This window comes from Camellia sinensis, chromosome 6 (genome assembly GCF_055761805.1).
Source record: "Camellia sinensis isolate YWXY chromosome 6, ASM5576180v1, whole genome shotgun sequence".
NCBI lineage: Eukaryota > Viridiplantae > Streptophyta > Magnoliopsida > Ericales > Theaceae > Camellia > Camellia sinensis.
Genome location: NC_138966.1, coordinates 124,348,618 through 124,370,352, shown reverse-complemented (window position 1 = coordinate 124,370,352; position 21,735 = coordinate 124,348,618). Strand labels below are relative to the sequence as shown.

The window sequence follows — 21,735 nt, the reverse complement described above, 5'->3', positions numbered from 1 at the left end:
ATTTGATCTAATTTGAGTTAAAATTTGTCAACTCAAATTAGATTCGGTCACCATTGGGGGGTGGTGGTGGAGCAAAAAAGTGCATTCCTTTCACACAATTGAGCATGACTTGATTCTTGGAAGCGTAACTAGTGGCTCGTTTTACAAATAGTGAAATTGACTATGTTGTACTTTAATCGTGACTCTGCCTTTTGTATTGGAGGTTAGTGCATTTCTCTCTTGCCTCAGTAGTGGCTTCCTTCCTTTTGGTTGAGTTAAATCTGGTTGGAAAACGATTACCTCAGGACCAGGACCTACGGATACTATAATACCTAGGGGCTACAAAGAAATAGAGTCGTTCGTGAACAAACTCGAACTCAGCTTGATAAGAGTTCGTTTAAACTCGATTTGTTTAATTTTTTTTTGCGCTTGAGCTTAAGTTTAAATTTTTAATAAATGAACCTAAACATATTAAAGTTTGGCTCGTTAATCGGCTCGTTTAACATTTATTATTTATATAGTAAATAATGTAAAAATATGTATAAAAAATAAGATAAATATGCTGTTTATATATTTAAAAAATATAAATGTAAATAATAATTAACTATAAATTGTACATTTATATAATAGTGGCGGTAGATATTATTATTTTGGTAAAATATTAACTTTTTTTTAGTATGTTTATATATATATATATATTGTATATATAATTGTATAATCAAAATTTTAATTGTAACTTTAGTCTCATACAGAAGTATGAATCTATAAATTTTTTTAGTTGTTAAGGCTTGTGAATAGGTTCGAGCTCGAATTAAGCCTAAGTCAACTCAGCTTGAGCTCGATTTGTTAAATTTTTATTGAGTTTGAACTCAAATTTGAACTTATTAAAATCTTAATAAACAAGTTCAAACGTACCAAAACTTGACTTGACTTGGCTCATTTGCAATCCTAATGATATCCCATAAAACATTCCTTTTTCGCGTTCGAAATAAAAAAGAGAGGATCAAGACGGCATCTCTCATAATTAGAATTTTATTGTTAATAAATATAACTATATATAGCAAATATGAAAACACACATAAAAATTCTTCATTATTTTCTTAATATTAAATCAAAATCATACTTTCGTGTAATCAATTTCATTTTCTAGTCAAACAAGAATCAAAAGTCCATTTTCCATTAACATAGTAAAATTTCACTAATATTCTTAGGGTTCATCTTTCTTTTATTACGATTGACAAACTTTCTAGTTAATTAGTATTTTTTATTATTTTGTTACCTTAAAATAACAAATAACAACAGAGAAGCAATTTATAGGCCTCTTACACAATTATGTATGAAGTGATCCACTCAAAATTTCGATTTCAACAGTGATATTTTTTTAACAATAGCATTCACATATTCTTTGTTTATGCTGACTTCAAGCTAATTTTTTTAATTATTTAAATTTAAATCTTAAATTTTTTAGGAAAAATTACTTAACAGTTAAATAGTGAAAAAGAAAATACATAAATATGATGGGATGAAAGTGAGACTCACACCCCCACAGATTTTTACTTACACCCCACCACAAATTTACTTGCACTGTTATGTCTTTATAAATTTTTTTTTTTTTCTATCTCCCACTGCCAAGTAATTCCCACAATTTTTTAAATGATATCATTATAACCATCCACTTGCATCGCTTAGTTGTAACTAATGAAAAATGAATAATTTAGATAATTTAATTATTTTTATTTTCCCTTAATTACTATTGATAGTCAATTCTCACATTTACCATTGTCAAGCATCACCTCTCATTTTTCTCTAATCGACTGTTATCACTCAATCTATTTTTTCCATCCATCGCTACTCCTTCCATTCCTCAATTCACTACAATCCATCTCTTTTCTTCGCCAATTCATAACCATGCTGTCATTCATCACTATAGACAAAAAGTGATTAAATTATCTAATTGCCTATGTTCTAGTTATATAATTATTTGTTTAGTATGTGTTAAAATAGTATATATTATTTTAACACATTATTTTATTTGGGTTACAATCATCTTATTTAGGTCATATCATCTCTCTATCACATTAACCCTAACCTACATTTCACATATTTTTTTATATATATAAAAAGTATACTAATCTAACACTTTCCAAATAACTCCTAACAAATGGTTGAAATTAATATCATTTAAAAAATTTAAAATTTAAATTGAATAATTAAAAAATTATGATTTAATTGATTTTTTTTGAATATTGTTAGTGACTCGTACATTTATATTTATAAATTCATCTGTAATAACGTGGCAAACAAGTTGAATCCTCTATTATTAAATGTGTAATAAATTAAAAATTAATATATATCCTAATACATTATTATGAATAGATTTGTAAGAACGGCTCACAAACATTTTCTTTTTTTTTTTCTTTTTTTTAAAAAATTTAAAGTATATCATTCACGAAGACGTATGGACCTCATGCACCACATCCAGCTCTCTCCATCATACGATTGAACGGTTCAGATTTCGCACCAATTTAAACCTAAAAAATCCACGTGTATGGCCCCCCAACAAAACAAGTCATCATTTTCAGTAATTTTGAAACTCATTTATATTTACATTCAGAATCAGAACACAAAAATAAAATAACAAAAAACGCCGAAAATTAGTTTACTTCGGAGACTTCAACTGCTCTACCCTCGATCTCTCCGCCCAGCCAAACTCCTATTTAACACCTTGTTCTTCGATCTCTGGGTTCTCCATGAACTTCTCTGATCTCTGAAAAAGCCCTAGTTTACAGCCCATTGTTTGGGCTCTGGTAATGCTGATCATCTGAATTTTGTTTTTGTTTTCAGAAACTTGTTTTGTGAAATCAGAATTTGAAGGTATGTATTTTTGTTTTTTTGACTATTTATCAATTTTTGGAAATGGGTTTTTCTGGGTTTTGATTCTTTTGTCATTTTATTATTTACTAGTTTGGTCTTTTAGTTGACTATTGTTGCTCTGTTTATGTTTTCCTTGTAGTTAGGCCATTGAATTCAGTCCTGTACCAATGTATATGTAGAGTTCATTGTGCTTGAATTTCAATACAAGAAGATATGTGTTTTTGTAAATGGGTCTAGTGCTTTAGCTTATGGCCTGTTTGGTGCAGTTTATGGGGTGTGTGTGTGTGTGTTTTAAATTTTGGGAATTTATGCGAAAATGTTTGATATAACTTTTTGTTAAGCAGAAAAAAATGATTATTGGAAATGATGCTTTTGTCCTTTGTGGTTTTCTGATTATCTTTCAGCTTGCCAGAAGCTGCACTTGAATGCATTTATATTAGTGAAGTCTGTGTCCCTGCATGCCATTGTGCACTGATGGGATGATCTTGTAATGGTGAACGAGTGTGAGATTGTATAAGGAGTTCATTTATGTGCTTCTCTCTAAATGATATCTGCTTTTTCATACTGTGTCACAGGGTTTTAAATATCAGGATTTCGACTTCCGATACCCTTATTCATCAATATTTATTGGCTAGTACCGTCTGATATATAACTGCATCTCCATATTAGCTATTTTGACTAACCTTGCTGGAGTTGCTTCCTATCAAATGTTGGGCATGGTGTGTTAAACCTTTTTTAAGTTGACATTTTGCTGGAGGGATTGTCTTCTGGGGTCATCACTAGTGATCATCTTGTGAGAGATGTTGACTCTGTTTTTGTTTTGTATAACATTTGAGATACATTCATTGAATTTTGAGTGGAGTGGATTTCCTAAAGATAGACTAGCTTTACACGTCTGAGTAATCTTAAATCTGATATTAAACATCATGATTATAGTACCACATTGAATAATTACGGTGGCAAATGCTTCATACAATATGACACTCTCTTTAAAGGGCATACCCAGTGCACGAAGCTCCCGCTTAAGCGAGGTCTGGGGAAGGGTTGATGTACGCAGCCTTATCCCCGCAAACGGAGAGATTGTTTCCGTGACTAGAATCCGTGACCACCAGGTCACCAAGGGGTAGCTTTACTGCTACGCCAGGCCCACCCATCACAACACTCTCTTTAATTATCTAATTTTAATTAACTTATGTTTCAAACAAATCTGTTTTAATGATGTTTTAAGGATACTATTCGACGAATCTGTGGAATGGTATAATACATTTTGTAATATATTTTTTTTTCATGAGACATGGAATGAACTACTCGATATTCCAAAACATGATTTACTATGCGGCAGTATTGGCAATGTCTTAGGGCTGCTTTTTGAGAAAACTAAAAAACTAGTATTGAAGTATTGGTTCTGAAGTACTGGATTTTGAAAAAAAAACAAAAAAAATTTCAATTAAGATTTAAATTTAAAACCAAGCATGTTTGACATTTAGGATAAGTTGAATGTTTATGAATTAAATTTAAGTCCCCTTTTTTTTAGTGAAATTTCAGATTTGAGTTGTAGGTGTTATCACACCACTAAATGTGTACATTTTTTTAGCACTTAGTTCTGGTGTCAAACATGCCTTTAGTTTGTTTGCTTTGGAAGGTTCAACATATAACTTCAGTACTTTCCAATGATTGTTGAGTCTATATGTTTCCTAAAAATTGAGCACATTAATACAAAACAATTTGAATTTTATATGAAAGTCAACTGTCTGATTAGATATTATATTAGTAGCCAATTTGATTTTACCAAAATGTATTTATATAGGAGTCATTTTCCTGTTTATTTTACAGTGATGATTCTAATTTTATTGTATTAAGAGGCATCTTTTATATTTGAACCATTCCTTGTTGATTTTTGCAAGTGAATGGCACTTGCATTTGCATTTTGTAGTCTATTTTTAGTTTTTCTTTTCCTAATATATATATATATATATATATTTTTGAGACATTACTTTTCTCTGGTAAACATATCATATGCATTAATAGACTTAATGGTTATAATTTTGTTTTGCTAGATTCAAATTGGTTGGTTCTGCAGGGGCTGCACAGTTATTGGAAAATGAGTCCTTATCTTGTAGGCGTTCTTGTTCCTCTTGTATTTACTCTTTTGATTCGGAATTCCAAGAATGAGAAGAAACGAGGGTTGCCCGTTGATGTTTGTGGTGAACCCGGGTATGCAATTCGAAACTATCGTTTTACTTCCCCAGTGATAACAGCATGGGAAGGTATCTCAACACTAGCAGAGCTTTTTGAGCAATCATGTAAGCAGCACCGAAACAAGAGGTTACTTGGAACTCGAAGATTGATTGCAAGGGAGACAGAAAAGTCTGAAGATGGAAGGTCCTTTGAGAAGCTTCATTTGGGGGATTATGAGTGGTTAAGCTATGGCCAAGTGTTTGAAGCTGTGTGCAATTTTGCTTCTGGTTTGACACAACTTGGGCATAATAGGGAAGAACGGGTAGCAATCTTTGCTGATACACGAGAAGAGTGGTTTATTGCTCTGCAGGTGCTCACCTTATTGTCTTGGTGCATTAAAACACACCACTTTCTTATTCAGGTCATGGTTTTTTTGTTGATCCAATTGTTATTAGAAGTGATAACTGAGTCTATTGTAAGTTTTGATTTGATTCTAGTTTACTGCCTTTCTTCTGCAGTATTATTTCTTAGAGATAGTGCAATTGAGTTACATCTTAAGCCGTCTTGTTTTCTTTTCTCTAATTATTATGCAAATTCTATGTCTGCTAATGACTTTTTTATGGAATGGTAAATGTGGGTTGTTGTATCAGGGTTGCTTCAGGCGCAATGTCACTGTTGTTACCATGTACGCTTCTTTGGGGGAGGAGGCTCTATGTCACTCATTAAATGAGGTCTCTCTCTCTCTGTCTCTTCATACATATAAGCAAGCTTTGTGTGTGCTCATATTTTGTATTGGATGTTATTTGTCATTTTCAGATTTATATTACTAGTTGTGCAATCAACTGAGATGGCCTTATAGTCTGTTTAATAACTCTGGTATGTGTTGATCTTGAAAATGGAAAAAATTGAAGTGGTTCCTAGATAAGTGCATTTAAATCATGCACTGTTTTGTACCACTTAAAAGTGGCTTCTTCTTAAATGTGTCTCTAAGTTTTAAGTGAACCAGGCTTGCCTCCATTGAATGCAGAACACGCTCAATAAATCTATTGACCTTTTGATCCATAAATTTTTTGTTTTCACATTTTTCTGCTTGAATTCTTCTACTCTTCTAATTCGACACTCACATTTTTATTGAAAAATCTTGAATTTCATATGGGAACCAATGTTTGTATGGTTGAAACTTGAGACAACTTCGACTTTACTTTAGTGGAGCTTTAGACAAGAGTAATTGCACAATATCAATATGTTTCCATGTTCGAAATTGGCAAGTGAAGGCTAATCGGTTAGCTTTAAAATTTTCCTTTGGTCATCTTAAATTGATCGCATCCTTGTCATCCCACTTGTACATCCGTTCTTACTGCATTGTTAATTAATTAATTCAGTTCCTTTTCTTTATCTTTTTATTTTTATAAAATCTTTTAGTTTTGCATGCATTCAAAAATTATTTCCTTGTTACAGACTCATGGCAACATATTTTCTCACTTCAAATTTAACTTGTTCTCCAGACAGAAGTCACAACAGTGATCTGTGGGCACAAAGAAATGAAGAAAATTTTAGGCATTAGTGGGCAACTCGACACAGTAAAACGTATTATCTGCATGGATGATGAGATTCCATCGAATGACTTATTAATTGAGAGGAGCAGTAGCTGGACAATTACTTCATTTTCTGATGTAGAGAAACTTGGGCGAGAGAATCCTGTTGATGCAGATTTACCTCTTTCAGCTGACATAGCTGTGATCATGTATACCAGTGGGAGCACTGGTTTACCCAAGGTTGGTTGAAGATCCATTTCTTTCAGATCATATCATTCATGTTAGATTGTTCGTCTTATGTTATTCATTGCATCAGCCTTTTCCCCAGTATGCTGTGATGCATATCTTAGGGGCTTCGGCTACGAAAATTTAATTATCTAAGAGGTAGCCTGGGGGATTTGCTGATTGTAACTGTCAGTAGGATAAGCGGTCCGAAGCTATAGACATTTTTCCACATTTGTTATCTGTGATATATTGAAGACCGTTTCTTATTGTATTTGAATATGTCAATATGACATGCTTACAGAAATAATTTTGAGGCATCTGGTAAAAACTTTACAACTTCAATTCTCTTCTTTGTTTCATGTTCTCCTAAATCAGCGTTTAACTTTTCGAAATTATTGTTTGCATTATTCTTTTGTTTTTGAATATCTTATTAAATGCTTACTGAAGCCTGAATCATCAATATGACTTCCACTTCATGCAGGGTGTAATGATGACACATGGAAATGTTCTCGCTACAATTTCTGCTGTTATGACAATTGTTCCCGGCCTTGGAGACAAGGATGTTTATTTAGCATACCTACCTTTGGCTCATATACTTGAATTAGCAGCTGAGGTTTGTTGAATCTTTTAGACTTGTTGGTCTCTGTAGCTGAACTAGTTTGATGAGGAATTGTCAGATTTGGTGCTGAAGACTTGGTTCTGTGCACTATTTTGACAATTTCATTTTTATTTTGCAGAATGTAATATCCGCTGTTGGTAGTTCTATAGGATATGGTTCCCCTTTGACACTTACTGATACATCCAGCAAGATAAAGAGGGGAACAAAAGGGGATGCTTCTATGTTAAGGCCTACGTTGATGACAGCTGTCCCAGCAATTCTTGACCGTGTTCGAGATGGTGTGCGGAAGAAGGTTGGTTGAATTTTTCTTTCACATACATATGTATATTTGCTTGTGTACGTATGCATGTACTATCTTTTATATTTTACGTTCTTTTTCCTTCCAATTTTTTTTTTTTTTTTGTAAACAAAGTGATTTACACAAGTAGTGTGTTTTACTAAAACTTTCAGGTAGATACAACTGGTGGACTATCAAAGAAATTGTTTGATTTGGCCTATGCACGCCGGTTGTCTGCGATGAATGGCAGTTGGTTTGGGGCATGGGGCCTAGAAAGACTTTTGTGGAACTTTCTTGTGTTTAGAAAGGTCCGAGCAATTTTGGGTGGTCACATCCGTTTTGTGCTGTCTGGAGGTGCTCCACTATCTGGTGATACTCAAAGATTTATCAACATTTGTATGGGGTTAGTATGGATTCACATATTTTGGTTGATCTTTTTACTCTTTGTAGCTTTTATAGCTCAACTTTTAAAGGCGTTTAATAATTTTGTGATAATTTCATGCAAGTTCATTTACTTGACCCATGTGATATGTTATACTAAAATTTGGGTAATATGATCTGATACTCTTCCTCTTGTAAGATATGACATTTTTTTTTTCTTTTTTCCCTTGTGGATTTGTATTCTTATCTTGCCTTCTATCTGGATCTTATTTCCAGTGCTCCAATAGGTCAAGGGTATGGTCTTACTGAGACTTGTGCTGGTGGGACATTTTCAGAGTATGATGATTCATCTGTTGGCCGTGTTGGTGCTCCGCTTCCTTGCTCGTTTATTAAGGTACCTCAATGTTTTGATTGGAACTCTTAGATAGTGTTTGGTTCACTGGAATGAGCTGGAGCGAAATGGAATTGTCATTCCTTATTTTTGTATGAAATGATCATTGCCTTATATTGGTGAATGATGGTTCCATTTGCAATGCATTTTCCATCATTTTTTAAGTGAACCAAATATGAGAACAAATATTTTGATGGAATCCATTCACTTCATTCTGAACCAAATAAAGCACTGGTGATTGGAAGGAATTCCAATCGGTGATTACTGTTCCCTTTGAAATGAAATTGATTCAATCTGTTTTGTATCGATATTAGTAAATTTTGAAGTGTTACCTGATATAATATAACAAATTGTATTTACAATTGCAAAATGTGTAAAATGAAGCTCCACAAATAATGCATACCACTATTTTTTGCTTTCTTGCAACTTTTATTATTTGACATTTTTATTTTTTCCTATATTAAAGTGTCCATTACATAATTCACCTTGTACTGGTCATATATATGATATCTGATTTTAAAAATGTTTCAAGACACATTTGGGGAGTGAGCTGGATATCCAAGAATGTTGGATGTTGCTTCTCTTAAAAGATTTACCACATAGACCATGTTGTAGGATGTCCCCAAGTGTCTTCAAATTGTCCGTAATTATGAAATTTTATTTCAAATTAGGACCCCAGATGTCTTTGACATCATCGGACGCATAAAAAGAGAGACCAACCTACAGAGCTTTTTAGGTTCTCACACTTAGCATACGCCGTCTCTTGTGTAGTATACTTTGGATACTACCTTCTCAAGAATGATGGTCTAGTTGTGGTTACTATGTTCAACGGATATATTGATTCTTGGTCATTAACTCAACATCTTCTGCATTTCAGTTGATAGATTGGCGTGAGGGTGGATATTTAACAAGTGATTCACCGATGTCTCGAGGGGAAATAGTTATTGGGGGCCCAAATGTTACAGTTGGATATTTTAAGAATGAGGCGAAAACAAAGGAAGTGTACAAGGTAGAATACTAAAATTTCTTACTCATTTTGTCTTGTTTAACACTACCTATGAGAGAAAAATTGTTTGATGGGGTCAATGAACTGTGTCAATATTTTGTTGCAAAAAGGTTGATGAGAGAGGAATGAGGTGGTTTTACACGGGTGACGTAGGGCAGTTCCATTCTGATGGTTGCCTTGAGATAATAGACCGTAAAAAGGACATTGTTAAACTTCAGCATGGAGAATATGTCTCCTTGGGAAAGGTATGAATGCTTTAAAATGATGTGATTCCTTTTTTTCTTTTTCTTTTTTTTAACAAGGTTTTCATTGGAGACTGATGTTTCGTGTGCAGGTTGAGGCTGCCCTAATGATCAGCCCTTATGTTGACAATATTATGTTGCATGCTGACTCTTTCCGTAGTTACTGTGTGGCTCTTGTGTTAGCTTCACAGCCCACAGTGGAAGGCTGGGCTTTGAAGCAAGGAATTGCTTTTGTTGATTTTGCGGATTTGTGCCAAAAGGAAGAAACTGTGAAGGAAGTGCATGGGTCACTCGTGAAGGTAATCAGATAACTATTTTTTTTCACGATTTTTGGACATTTTTTGGTCAAGGTTAATCTACTTAATGATTTTGCTATTTTGAAAATGATCAACTAAGTTAATATCAAGCAACGAGGCAGTTTTAGAATTCATTTTTTGTGGCAAAGCAGCTCATTTTTTTGGCAAATTACCCTGCTTTTATGGCCGTGGCTCGTATAGTCGAAATTTAACTCTTCATTGTAACAGAAAGTCATGACCCCATTGATGACTGTTCTGGAATAGCCAAATGCTTGTACTTCAATCGATCTTTTCCTAAAATTTGTTTTTACAGTTACACGTCATATTTTTTTCAAAAGGCCAGTTGAGTCTAGTAGGTTGCCTTACTCTTCCCTGGCCCTTCACTCAACTTGCCTTCTTCTTTGGCTCATCACTGAATTGAACTCTTTCACTTCTTCTTTAATAATGCCCACATATACCATGTTATGCTTACCATCTTACTTTCAACACATATTTGGCCTAGCGTGTTCCACTACTAGTGTGTAATCTCTTGTGCTGATAACTAGGCTGACACATCATATGGTAAGAGATGATGGTAGAAATAGATGGTCATTATAGCGTTACTCTTTCTTCTTTCCTGCTAACTTCAAGAAGGAATGGGAGAGAAATCTGGTTCAATTAAGCCGCAGGACATCTAACCTGTTTGGATCTTGGCTTTGTGAAGGGATTTGAGGAGATAAAGAGAAAAGTGAAAGGAACATAAATAAATATTTTTTTTCCCCACAAATCCCATTGCTTTTCTTTGCCCTTCGCAAATCTTCCCTTTGGAAATCCATGATCTGAATAGTAATATCAATTTGGATGCATTGGTTATTTATCCATTTACTGTTGTATTGTGTGCATCAAGGCACACCAACCAAAATGTATTCCCAAACAATAGCTTTATCTTGAAGAAATTTAGTTGTCTTGGTAGCTTTATCTTTTTCTTGAATTATTATTTTTCATTTATTTTTTTCTTCCTTTTTTCCTCATTGCACAGGCAGCGAAGCAGGCACGTCTGGAGAAGTTTGAGATCCCCACAAAGATCAAATTGCTCTCTGAACCGTGGACTCCCGAATCTGGCCTAGTCACCGCTGCACTTAAGATCAAGAGGGACACTATTAGGAAAGCATTCTCTGAGGACCTTGCTCAGCTATACAGATCATGAATTGTTCAGAAGAAAAGGTGATCTCTTATGGAGATTGTGAAAAATTTTGCTTAATGGACCAAACTATGCATAAGTCGCCACAGTTCATTCATATACAATTTGTCTCTCTTTTATTTATTTTTTGGGAATGGTCTTTTTTTCCTTCCTGCTGTTGTACAATTTCCAAGTAGTCTCTTCAATTTCTTCAATCTCTTGTGGCTGAAGTAATTATGGAAAAAATTAGGATGATGATTATTTATTTACATGTTTTGAGTTGAATAGAAGAGCTACCATACATTATATTCATGGGATAGCTATTTAGTTATTTCAGTGTGAAACTGCAAGATTCAAATTTCCTTTTTATTATGACTGAATTTGACTTAGAAAGTGCTTTTTTGTTTTGGGAGCAAATTTCACTGTACTTTTTTGTGGTATAAATCATGTGCACATGATCATTTTGCCATATGAAAATAATTACTTAAACCTTTCAAATTAATGGGAATTGCATTACATGCATTTATATTATTTTCAAATGAGTGGTGGTGGAAGCAATGGTGGTGGGGGTGGGGGTGGGGGTGGGGGTGGTAGCAGCACCAGCAACGATGGTGGTAGGATAGGGATGATGGTGGTAAGGGGTGGTGGTTGTCCATGAGATAATTCAAAAGCCTTTTCAATCCAAAAGTAATTGAAATTAGGTGCAGAGATTTTTAAATTATGGCTTGTTTTGGAAAGTGGGTTAAAGTTGATTTTTTGATTTTTTTTTGGAGTTTTTTTTTGAAAAAATGTGTAGAAAAATAAGGGAGATTTGGTCAAAATCTCTTCATAATAAAATTTTAGTCTATTAAGGATAAGTACAAACAGTTTTTTTTGTTAAAAAGTCTAACACATATAGTTACTATTAAAATATTAAATTTTAAAATAATATAACTTTTGATGTAGATGTTAGTTTTAAATAAAATTAGTATTTTTAGAATTCTTTTATCAAGATCTATCAAACAAGATCTATGTTAATTATGAAATTCTTTAAAAAAAATATATATATATATATATATTATTATTGTCGAAATTGATGTAAACAGTAATAGTAACATAATACTTTGTCTCACAGTAACATGTTATTTTTTTTGACAATAACATGTTATTTTATTTTGGCAATATTGTTCAAGAAAAAAAAAGAAAATATTTTATTTTATCCTTAATTATGTGTTTTTTCCTTCGAGAGTTTATGAAGTAAAATGAATTGAACTATCGTTTTCACCAAACAAGGGTCTAATGAAAGAATTTTGGCTAAATTTCTTAAAAAATAAAGAGATGGTATGATGTAAAAAAGTTAAAAGGTTAAAAATTTTCTTTTATTCTCTTTGTCAAAAGAGGACTGAGCTTGGAAAAGCGAAATGAGAGTTTGGTAAAAGTAATTTTGTATTTTTTTTTTATTTTTTAAAATTTGCCTATTATAATTTTGGGTTTTTAGTGAAGAATAATGCTTGGGACCCCCTTTTGGGGGTCACCCCCTCACCCCCTTTGCAACGTGGCGGGTGGTAATTGGAGGAGCAGGAAAAAAAAGAAAAAGAAAAAGAAAAAGAAAATGTAACCAATGAGAGAGAAAGGGGATCAAAGGGGGTGGGAGGAAAAGGGGATGAATCATTGTTGTTTAGTGAATATGCTTGAGTCGTTGGGTCTTACATTACAAAGAAAGTACAAAGAAAGAAACGTAAGAAAGTACAAAGAAAGAACTGTTTCGTCGAGAAGATTGTTAGTGCTCTATTCTGGTTAGATTTGTCAATTTCTTAGACACAACTTATTTATTTTGGTATTACTTCTGTAATTATTTTTAGAAATTCAAGTTAAATTAAATTAGGAAATGGAATTTGTTTTGGGATCTAACTTGAAACACAAACAAATCTACTATGTCAAGGTACAAGCAACATCATATGAGGGTGTACAAATTGATGAAACAAGAAGTGAAGAAACAAAATAACTTTGGCTATGGCCTGGACTAATTAACACAAGATTTATTTTGATTTTAATACGCGTCCGGATCTTCTAGAGTAGAAATTTTTGGAAGCAAAATGATGATGCTTTGTAAGAAATAAATCACACGGTTTCAGACTCTCTTTCCACAAAAGAAGTGTTAGGTGCTTTGTAAAAAATAAATCACACGATTTTGAACTCTCTTTTCCATGGAAGAAGTGTTATGTACAATTTGAATGTTGAAACTTGACTTGTTTGGATGTTTTACAATTTGCAAATCATTTTTCCAAGTACAGCAATTGATTTTGGAGAGATTATAAAAAAAAAATAATTTAATGTTTGACTCTTGCAACAAAATAAATTTTTAATTTTTAATTTTATTATTAATTTAAACCTTAATCTTTTAATTTATTTTCAATTTAGACTATTTGTCTATTTTTGTTAAGTAAAACTGATTGAAAAATAATATTTTAGTCATTAAATTCAACGAAAAAAGATATTCTAAACATTTTATATACACTTACATTGAATTTAATGATTAAATAATTTTTTAAATTAATTTTACTTAACGAAAATAGACAAATACTTAAATTAAAAGATTAAAATTTAAATTAACAAAATTAAAAACTCAATACTTATTTTATTACCGGTGTCATTTTTTATTTTTATTTTTATAATTTCCACGTTGATTGAGCAAACATTTCTGCTTATTGGACAAATTCATGGGTGATTATTCAGTACTCCCGGAGTATGGACACGTTGTGCTCCATAAGGTTTTGATTGGTGGAGAGACACAAGGGGCCCACGATTTATGTTGGACATGGGGGACAACATGGGGCTAACTAATTGCTGATTGGTTTGGAGTATGGACACGTGGTGCTCCGAGAGTATTGAATAATTTTCCCAAATTCATAGCCACAAGACTTTCACTGGTCATCATCATTCTTTATTTTTATTTTTTATAATTTCCCCATTGACTGAGCAGCCATTTAAGTGAAACACAATTTTTCAATTCGTGTGCGAGGAATAAAAACTCTAGTTGAAAGTTTAAGCTTATTAGGGGTTACGAATTTGTAGCCACAAAACTTTTCGCTGGTCATCATTCATTTGGTCCAAGTCTTGTTGGTAAATTTATTGCAGACAAGACTGGTTCCAACAAGAACTTCAAATCAAGAACTTCAAATCAAAAAGCAGTTGAGCCACAATACTAATTATAATAATTAAGTAGCAGCAGAGAGCTTTTGTTCGCTTCCATGGCTAATGCTACTACCTTAATCTTCCTCATAATTCTCTTTGCACCATTGTTTCAAACAGTTAGAGTACAAGCTCAACAACAAACACAAAAACACTCAAATATAAGCCTGGGTTCCTCTCTAACCCCCATCACCAACCCCTCATGGTTGTCACCCTCCCGTCTCTATGCCTTCGGATTCTACCCGGAACGCAATGGCTATCTTGTAGGAGTCTTCATTGTTGGAATTCCAGAAAAGACCGTAGTTTGGACAGCCAATCGCGGCAACCCTCCGGTCCCAGGCAATGCAACCTTGGCCTTAACCAGTGAAGGAAGCCTCATCCTGCAGCAACCGCAAACCCAAAACATTTCCATCGCTGGTATTACCCAACCTGCATCTTCAGCTTCCATGCTCGACTCGGGCAACTTTGTACTCTATGATTCTAATCACAAGATAATCTGGCAGAGCTTTGATTCTGCAACAGATACCCTTTTGCCAGGCCAGATTTTGTTGTCAGTACCCGACTTGATTTCCAGTGTTTCAGAAACTGACCACTCCACGGGAAATTATCGTTTCGGGCTGCTACCGGATGGGAACCTCGTCTCGCTTCCGCAGTCTGGAATAGCGTTGCAATATGTTTACTGGCAATCAGGCACTACTGGAAGTGGAGATAATTGCACATTGAATCTAGACGTTGATGGCCATCTCTACATTCTCAATGCAACAGGCAATAATATACACAATGTAACTGATGCAGAACCACCTACAAAGGAAGCTAAGATTTATATGGTGAGACTTGACGTGGACGGAATTGTCAGAGCTTATTCACATACGTTGGATTCGAATGGTAAATGGTCGATTTGGTGGAATTCTACTATGAATAAGTGCGATCCTTTAGGCCAATGCGGCTTTAATGGGTTCTGTGTTCTACGGGATACCAATGCTGATTGTAAATGTATTCCGGGATTCACTTATGTTAATCCAGGCAATTGGGCTTCCGGATGCGTGAGAAATTTCACTATAGAAAGTTGCAACAAGACGGGTGGTGATGGCAATGGCAATACTAGAAACATCATAACAGCATTGCAAAACACCGTATGGGACGAAAGTTCATATTCCACGCTACAGTTGAGTTCTAGACAGGAATGTGAAGATGTTTGTCTTCAGGATTGCAATTGCGAAGTCGCACTATACAAAGACGGGCAATGCAAAAAACAAAGGCTTCCTTTGAGATATGGAAAAAGAAATCTGGACGATACAAACGTTGCATTGATCAAGGTGGGTACATCTGATGAACCTATCACGAAAGCTATTCCAGGAGCTCAAGATAATCCACCCATGAAAGCAAAGAAAAAGTTGCATGTGGACATCCTAATCATTGGTATTTCACTTAGTGCCTTAGGCTTGATGGTGTTGGCAATTTCAGGAGTCCTTGTGTACAAAAATCATGTCTTCTTGGCATACAAAAAGATCGTTGATGAAAAATGGAATCTTGAATTGGGTGAGGAAGTTGCTCTCCGAACTTTTACTTTGGCAGAGTTAGAGCAAGTTACAAATGGATTCAAGGAGGAATTGGGTAGAGGAGCATTTGGGACTGTTTTTAAAGGGATCATATCATACAACTCTAAGGATGTAGCTGTGAAGAGACTAGATAAAGTGTTAACAGAGGGCGAAAGAGAATTTCAGACAGAAATAAAAGTGATTGGGAGAACCCATCATCGAAACTTAGTCCACCTAATTGGTTATTGCCTTGAGGGACCTCATAGGCTTTTGGTATACGAGTACATGAGGAATGGATCACTTGCAGATTTCATCTTCACACTCGAAAACCGGCCAAGTTGGCAAGAAAGGATTGGAATTGCTCTCGATGTTGCCAGAGGGATACTCTACTTGCATGAAGAGTGCGAGACACAAATCATTCATTGTGATATAAAACCCCAAAATATTCTTATGGACGAGCATAGGCGTGCCAAAATCTCTGACTTTGGCTTGGCAAAGCTTTTGAAGCCAGACCAAACAAACACTTTCACGGCGATTAGAGGAACAAGGGGTTATGTCGCGCCTGAATGGCATCGGAAAGTGCCAGTAACGGTTAAAGTTGATGTTTATAGCTTTGGAGTTATGCTTTTAGAGATCATATGTTGTCGCAAGTGTTTGGAGTTGAGCCTTTCCGAGGAAGAAATTATCCTTCAAGAATGGGTTTATGATTGTTTTGAGGCCAATGAGCTTGGTAAACTAGTGGGTGATGAAGAGGTTGACAAGAGAAAATTAGAGAGAATGGTTAAAGTAGGGCTTTGGTGTATTCAGGATGAGCCATCACTTCGTCCTCTAATGAAGAAAGTTATGCTGATGCTGGAAGGGACCGTAGACATCCCAGTGCCTCCTAATCCTACTTCCTTTCTAAGTGCTATATAAACCTTTTTTATAGGGAGGCAGATTGTCCAGTGTATACATTTGTGGACTGGACAGTGTAGTTATACTCGCGGGACATACCGCAGCTCCCATTCCCATGATCCATTTTGTTATTATTGATATTTTTGTTGCATTAAGAATGTATCAATTACCTAAAGCTGCAAATATTGCCAATTAGGATTCCACATGTTTGTTGTAGAGATGAAATCGTATACACCTGAGTGTGTAATGTTTTGATTTCTTGTCACTGAGTTTGAGAAATGTAGTTTCAATGAAGTTTGTTGTGTATTTTGTTTCACTTGCTATAATCATTTGGTTGTGTTTAACTTTTTTTTGGAGCAAAACATTTATGATGTACATGTATGATTTTTCAAATTATTAGTTCCCAACAAAACAATTACAAAGTCTACTTTGTTTGGTTATGTAGTTTTCAAAATTTAATTTTAAGTTTTTAATTCGTATTTTTTTTTATTTTTAGTGAATTTTTAAAAAATATATTGATCATTTTTTTAGATGCATATAATCTAGATGTACTCAATAAGTAAAATATTTGTGAAGAGATTTTAAAAAAATTCAATAATGCTACAAATATTAAAATGTACTCTTATATATATATATATATATTTTATATATATGTATTTTGTGTATTTTTTGAATTTTTAAAAAATCTGTTCACAAATATTTTACTTTTTGAGTACATTAGATTTGATGCATATAAATAATTTTTTGAGTAAAATATTAAAAAAATTCACTAAAAAAAAAAAATATACCAATTGAAAACTCAAAATTTGATTTTGAATGGATAACCAAGTAATGCTACTTAACCAAAACCAATGGCACCTATTGTCTTCACCAAAATAACAAAATAAGATAAATAAACCACGAGTAAATTACAATAAACCCCCTTCACCTACGATTCATTTGCATTTTGCTCCTCTAAATTTTAAAACTCAATAGTTAATCAGCTCAAAGTATTACCATGTAACAGTTAACCTTTTTTGTTAGGATTCTGTTAGAAATTTATACAAAATCAGATCATGTGTAAAACATATGGCACATTTATTGAAGTTTTAGTGAAATAATACATTTATCTAGTGATCCCGTTTTTATTTTGACACTAAGATAAGGGAGACAAAGTGCAAAATAAAATCACCATATAAGAGTATTATTGTTCTAAAAAAATCAATAGTGGTCTAATTGTCCTAAAAAATCAATAAGTGTGTCATGTGCTTCATACATGATTTGATTCCGTTTAAATCCCTAAGGTTATGTTTGATTAGAAAGAAAATTTGGTAGAAAATGAAAGTAAAAGAAAATGAAATAATAAAAAAGAAAATATATTTTCTTGCAAACATTTGATAAAGATGAATTTTTTTTTTGAAAACTATAGAAAAATTTAAAAGTTTAGTTATAGATAACTCACACATTCAATTTTTCTTGTGTTTTCTTGTGTTTTTTACAAGAAATAAAAAATTAGTTATAACGCTAATCTGTGTTGTATAAGAAAATTAGTTTTATTATGCTTTCTACCACTTTCAAGCTAAACAAACTCTTAAAAGTTAAATTTTTGGAAAAATTATGCAAATAGTTCCTATAGTTTACATGATGTGTCAATTTGATCCCTATTGTTTCAATTTGCTCGATTATGTCCCTTAATTTAATGGATTGTGTTATTTTAGTCCAATAAATAACGGTTATTAAGTTAATTTAACGGAAAGTCAAACAATATGTTAATTTGGTTTCTGTATTTTCCACAATGTGTCAATTTGGTCCCTGTCAAAACAAGAAAATTATAACAACAAGGATCAAATTGACACATCGTGTACAGTATAGGGATCAAATTGACACATTGTTTGACTTTCCGTTAAATTAACTTAACAACCGTTATTTATTGAACTAAAATGACACAATCCGTTAAATTAAGGGGCAAAATCGAGTAAATTAAAATTACATTGACCAAATTGACATATCGTGTAAACTACATGGACTATTTATATAATTTGCCCTAAATTTTTCTCTTTCTTTTACTTTTTATCTATTTTATTCTAAACAAATTGAGTCTAAAATAATTCTAACAAAAGATGTTGATTGTAATAAAATAATAGTTCAAAAGGGTTTGAAGTTTGGGAGAGCAAAGTACAACTGAATGATAATTTAAGGAGATTTACTGTAATTTACTCATAAATCACTTTTTATAAAAATCTAATTCAATCAACAATCCTCATCAAATGTTCACAATATTAAAACATAACAACAAAACATAAATCCATTAACACGTACCAAAAACTTGTATCACACACAAAACTCCACAACTACAATCCATAATTACATCATTTAGAATCTATCAAAATTCAATCCGAAGATCTCCACTGTTGATAACTAGTACAATCGCCGCACAACATCATAAAAAAAGGAAATGAGATGGCTACTGTACGAAACACACAACTGCTGTTGTGCGGTCATATGAACCTATTTTGGGTCTATTGTCAATGATCTGAACCATTCACATTTTAGAGTACATTAAGTAGTATATACATGCAAAAAATTAAATTGATCGAACATCATTAACTCTTTCATTGACTTACATTTGTATTCAATTTTCTAAATCACATTTGCCATTTATTTTTGTAGATACAAATATAATTCGATGAAAAAGTTAACGATATTTGATCAACTTAATTTTTTTCCAGATTTGTTTTCTTTGATATATTTTAAAAAATGAACGATTTAAATTATCGAAATAAGATCCGAAATGAGTCAATATGGCTGTACTATAGTGATTGTTGTGCTCTCGCACAACAACCACCCCATCTAAAAAAAAAACACTAAGCAAATCGCATACCAAAGCACCACTTCCAAATTCAAAGTTGATCATTTGGCTCCTCAAAATGATTGTTCAAAATGCATAAAAAGTAGAACAATTTCACCAAAACACAGTGAAAAAACAACAATGTTCATATCTGAAAAATCACTCAAAACAAAATCATATCATTCTCTGTATTCATCGCTCAGCTTCTCAACGAGTTTCCAGCCTGCCATAACATATTTGGAACCGATTACATACCTTACGTCAAAAAAGAGACAAAATTGTCCAATAAAATAAAAACAAGATTTATTAAGTTAAAATCTTAACATGGAGCTTAGCCTAACAAAATTTATTTATTTATTTATTTTTTTTTACAACATATTTTCAAAGAATGTCTCGTGGAAGAAAATATTTCGTTGGTATGTGTTTAGTTGAGACCCTAAAATTACTGTGTGTGGTAGTGGTATAGTGAAATAATGATGGTGGAAGTGGTAGTGCCGATGACAAAGATGGTGGTAGGATGAAGGTGATGGTGGTAAGGGGTGGTGGTTGTCCACAAGATAATTCAAAAGCCCTTTCAATCAAAAAATAATTGACATTAGGTGGAGAGATTTTTAAATTATATAGACCCAACTCAAGTGACTTAGAAAGGTAATAAGAGAATTTGATATAAGTATTTTTTTTTTAATTGTCTATTATAATTTTGTAATTTTTTTTAAAAAAATGTATATTATTATTTTGGGTTTTTGGTGAATATGCTTGAGTTGTACATTACAAAGAAATGTTTTGTTGAGAAAATTGTTAGTGCTAAAATCCTATTCTTGTTATATTTGTCAATTTCCAAGACAAACCAATATTTATTTTGGTATTTACTTTTGTAATTATTTATAGAAATCCAAGTTAGATCAAATTAGGAAATAGAATTTGTTTTGGGATCTAACTTGAAATGCAAACAAATCTACCATGTCAAGGTGTGGGGAAATATTTTCTGAGTACCAACACGTGGCAAGGTGACGCCGACGTGCCAGCCGAGGTGCCACGTGTCTTGGTTGTTGTGCCGAGGTCATCTCGGCTAGGCCGAGGTTGCCTCCAAAGATATCGGAATCCGAGATAAGCGGATAAGGGACAAGAGTCCTAGAATGAAGAGGGAACTCAACTTGGATATGGACAAGAGTCCTAGATTGGGAGAAGACTTCAGTTTAGATAAAGATAAGACTCTTAGAGAGTTTATCCTAATCCCACTGGGAGTCCTAGATTAGCAGTAATCCTAAGTCCATTAGGGCCAGGCTCCTTTTGGGACTAGGATTGTGTTGGCTATAAAAGAGAGGCACCCCCATGGGTCTAAGGTATGCTTTTGATACTCAAGCTTGTGAGTTTAGTACTTGATTTATCTTTAAGAGATATACTGACTTGATCGTCGGAGTGCCTCCGGGTGGTCGAAACCACCGCGGGATTCTTATATTTCTGTTGCAGGTCCATCAGGTGCCATCTATTCTGCCAGTGCTCTCCAGCTGGTTACTAAGCGGGCAGTGTGGTCGGAAAATCACCCACACAATTTGGCGCCGTCTGTGGGAAAGAAAGAAGAATAGATGGCCAATAACGGACAAAAGGATCAGATTAGAGACAATGCTCCTACTGGGAGTGAGAGACCTATCGATCTCGACATTGAAGGGGACAATAGCAACACAGAAACTCGTGACCAGAGTCACGGAGTGAAAGAAGCCGGCCAGGAAGGTGACGCACCAAATACAACAGATCGAAGCAACGAAGACGACCTCCAAGTATGGAAGGATAGATACCTGCGGAGGAACGAAGACCCTTCCAGAAGGGATGCAAAGACAGGGGGCATGAGCGCTCCCAAGGAGATAACATTCAAGTATAGAAGAACTCATCCTGAGTGAGCGGATCCCGGATTCCAGATCCTGGATCCCGGATCCGAGAAGACATGATCTCAGCCTAGACAAGTAGACCCGAGAAGACAAGAGCTCATGCCTAAGTGAGTAGATCCCGGATTCCAAATCCTGGATCCCGAATCCCAGAAGGCATGATCTCGGCCTAGATGAGTAGGTCCGAGAAGAAAAGAGTTCAACCTGAGAGAGCAGATCCAAGATTCCAGCAGACAAGACCTCGACACTTGAGTCCGAGA

The 21,735-nt window shown here is 34.0% G+C and overlaps 2 protein-coding genes across 3 annotated transcripts; both read left to right on the top strand.

Annotated features, from left to right (window-relative positions):
- The first annotated feature begins 2,448 nt into the window (after positions 1–2,448).
- On the top strand, positions 2,449–11,493 carry LACS9 (long chain acyl-CoA synthetase 9). 2 transcript variants are annotated; one of them, XM_028233354.2, is made up of 12 exons: positions 2,449–2,853; positions 4,934–5,401; positions 5,682–5,762; positions 6,537–6,806; positions 7,273–7,404; positions 7,529–7,702; positions 7,861–8,090; positions 8,345–8,462; positions 9,337–9,468; positions 9,576–9,710; positions 9,800–10,006; positions 11,022–11,493. In XM_028233354.2, the coding sequence occupies exons 2-12, from the start codon at positions 4,955–4,957 to the stop codon at positions 11,187–11,189; spliced, it is 2,094 nt and encodes a 697-aa protein (XP_028089155.2). In that variant the 5' UTR covers positions 2,449–2,853; positions 4,934–4,954; the 3' UTR covers positions 11,190–11,493. The 2 variants fall into 2 exon arrangements, with proteins under 2 accessions (XP_028089155.2, XP_028089154.2); XM_028233353.2 differs by having other exon boundaries at positions 2,574–2,853; positions 4,911–5,401.
- A 2,621-nt stretch (positions 11,494–14,114) lies between these two features.
- LOC114289603 (G-type lectin S-receptor-like serine/threonine-protein kinase LECRK3) lies at positions 14,115–17,147 on the top strand. The gene has a single exon (XM_028233352.2). The coding sequence runs from the start codon at positions 14,393–14,395 to the stop codon at positions 16,784–16,786; it is 2,394 nt and encodes a 797-aa protein (XP_028089153.2). The 5' UTR covers positions 14,115–14,392; the 3' UTR covers positions 16,787–17,147.
- The last annotated feature ends 4,588 nt before the right edge of the window (positions 17,148–21,735 follow it).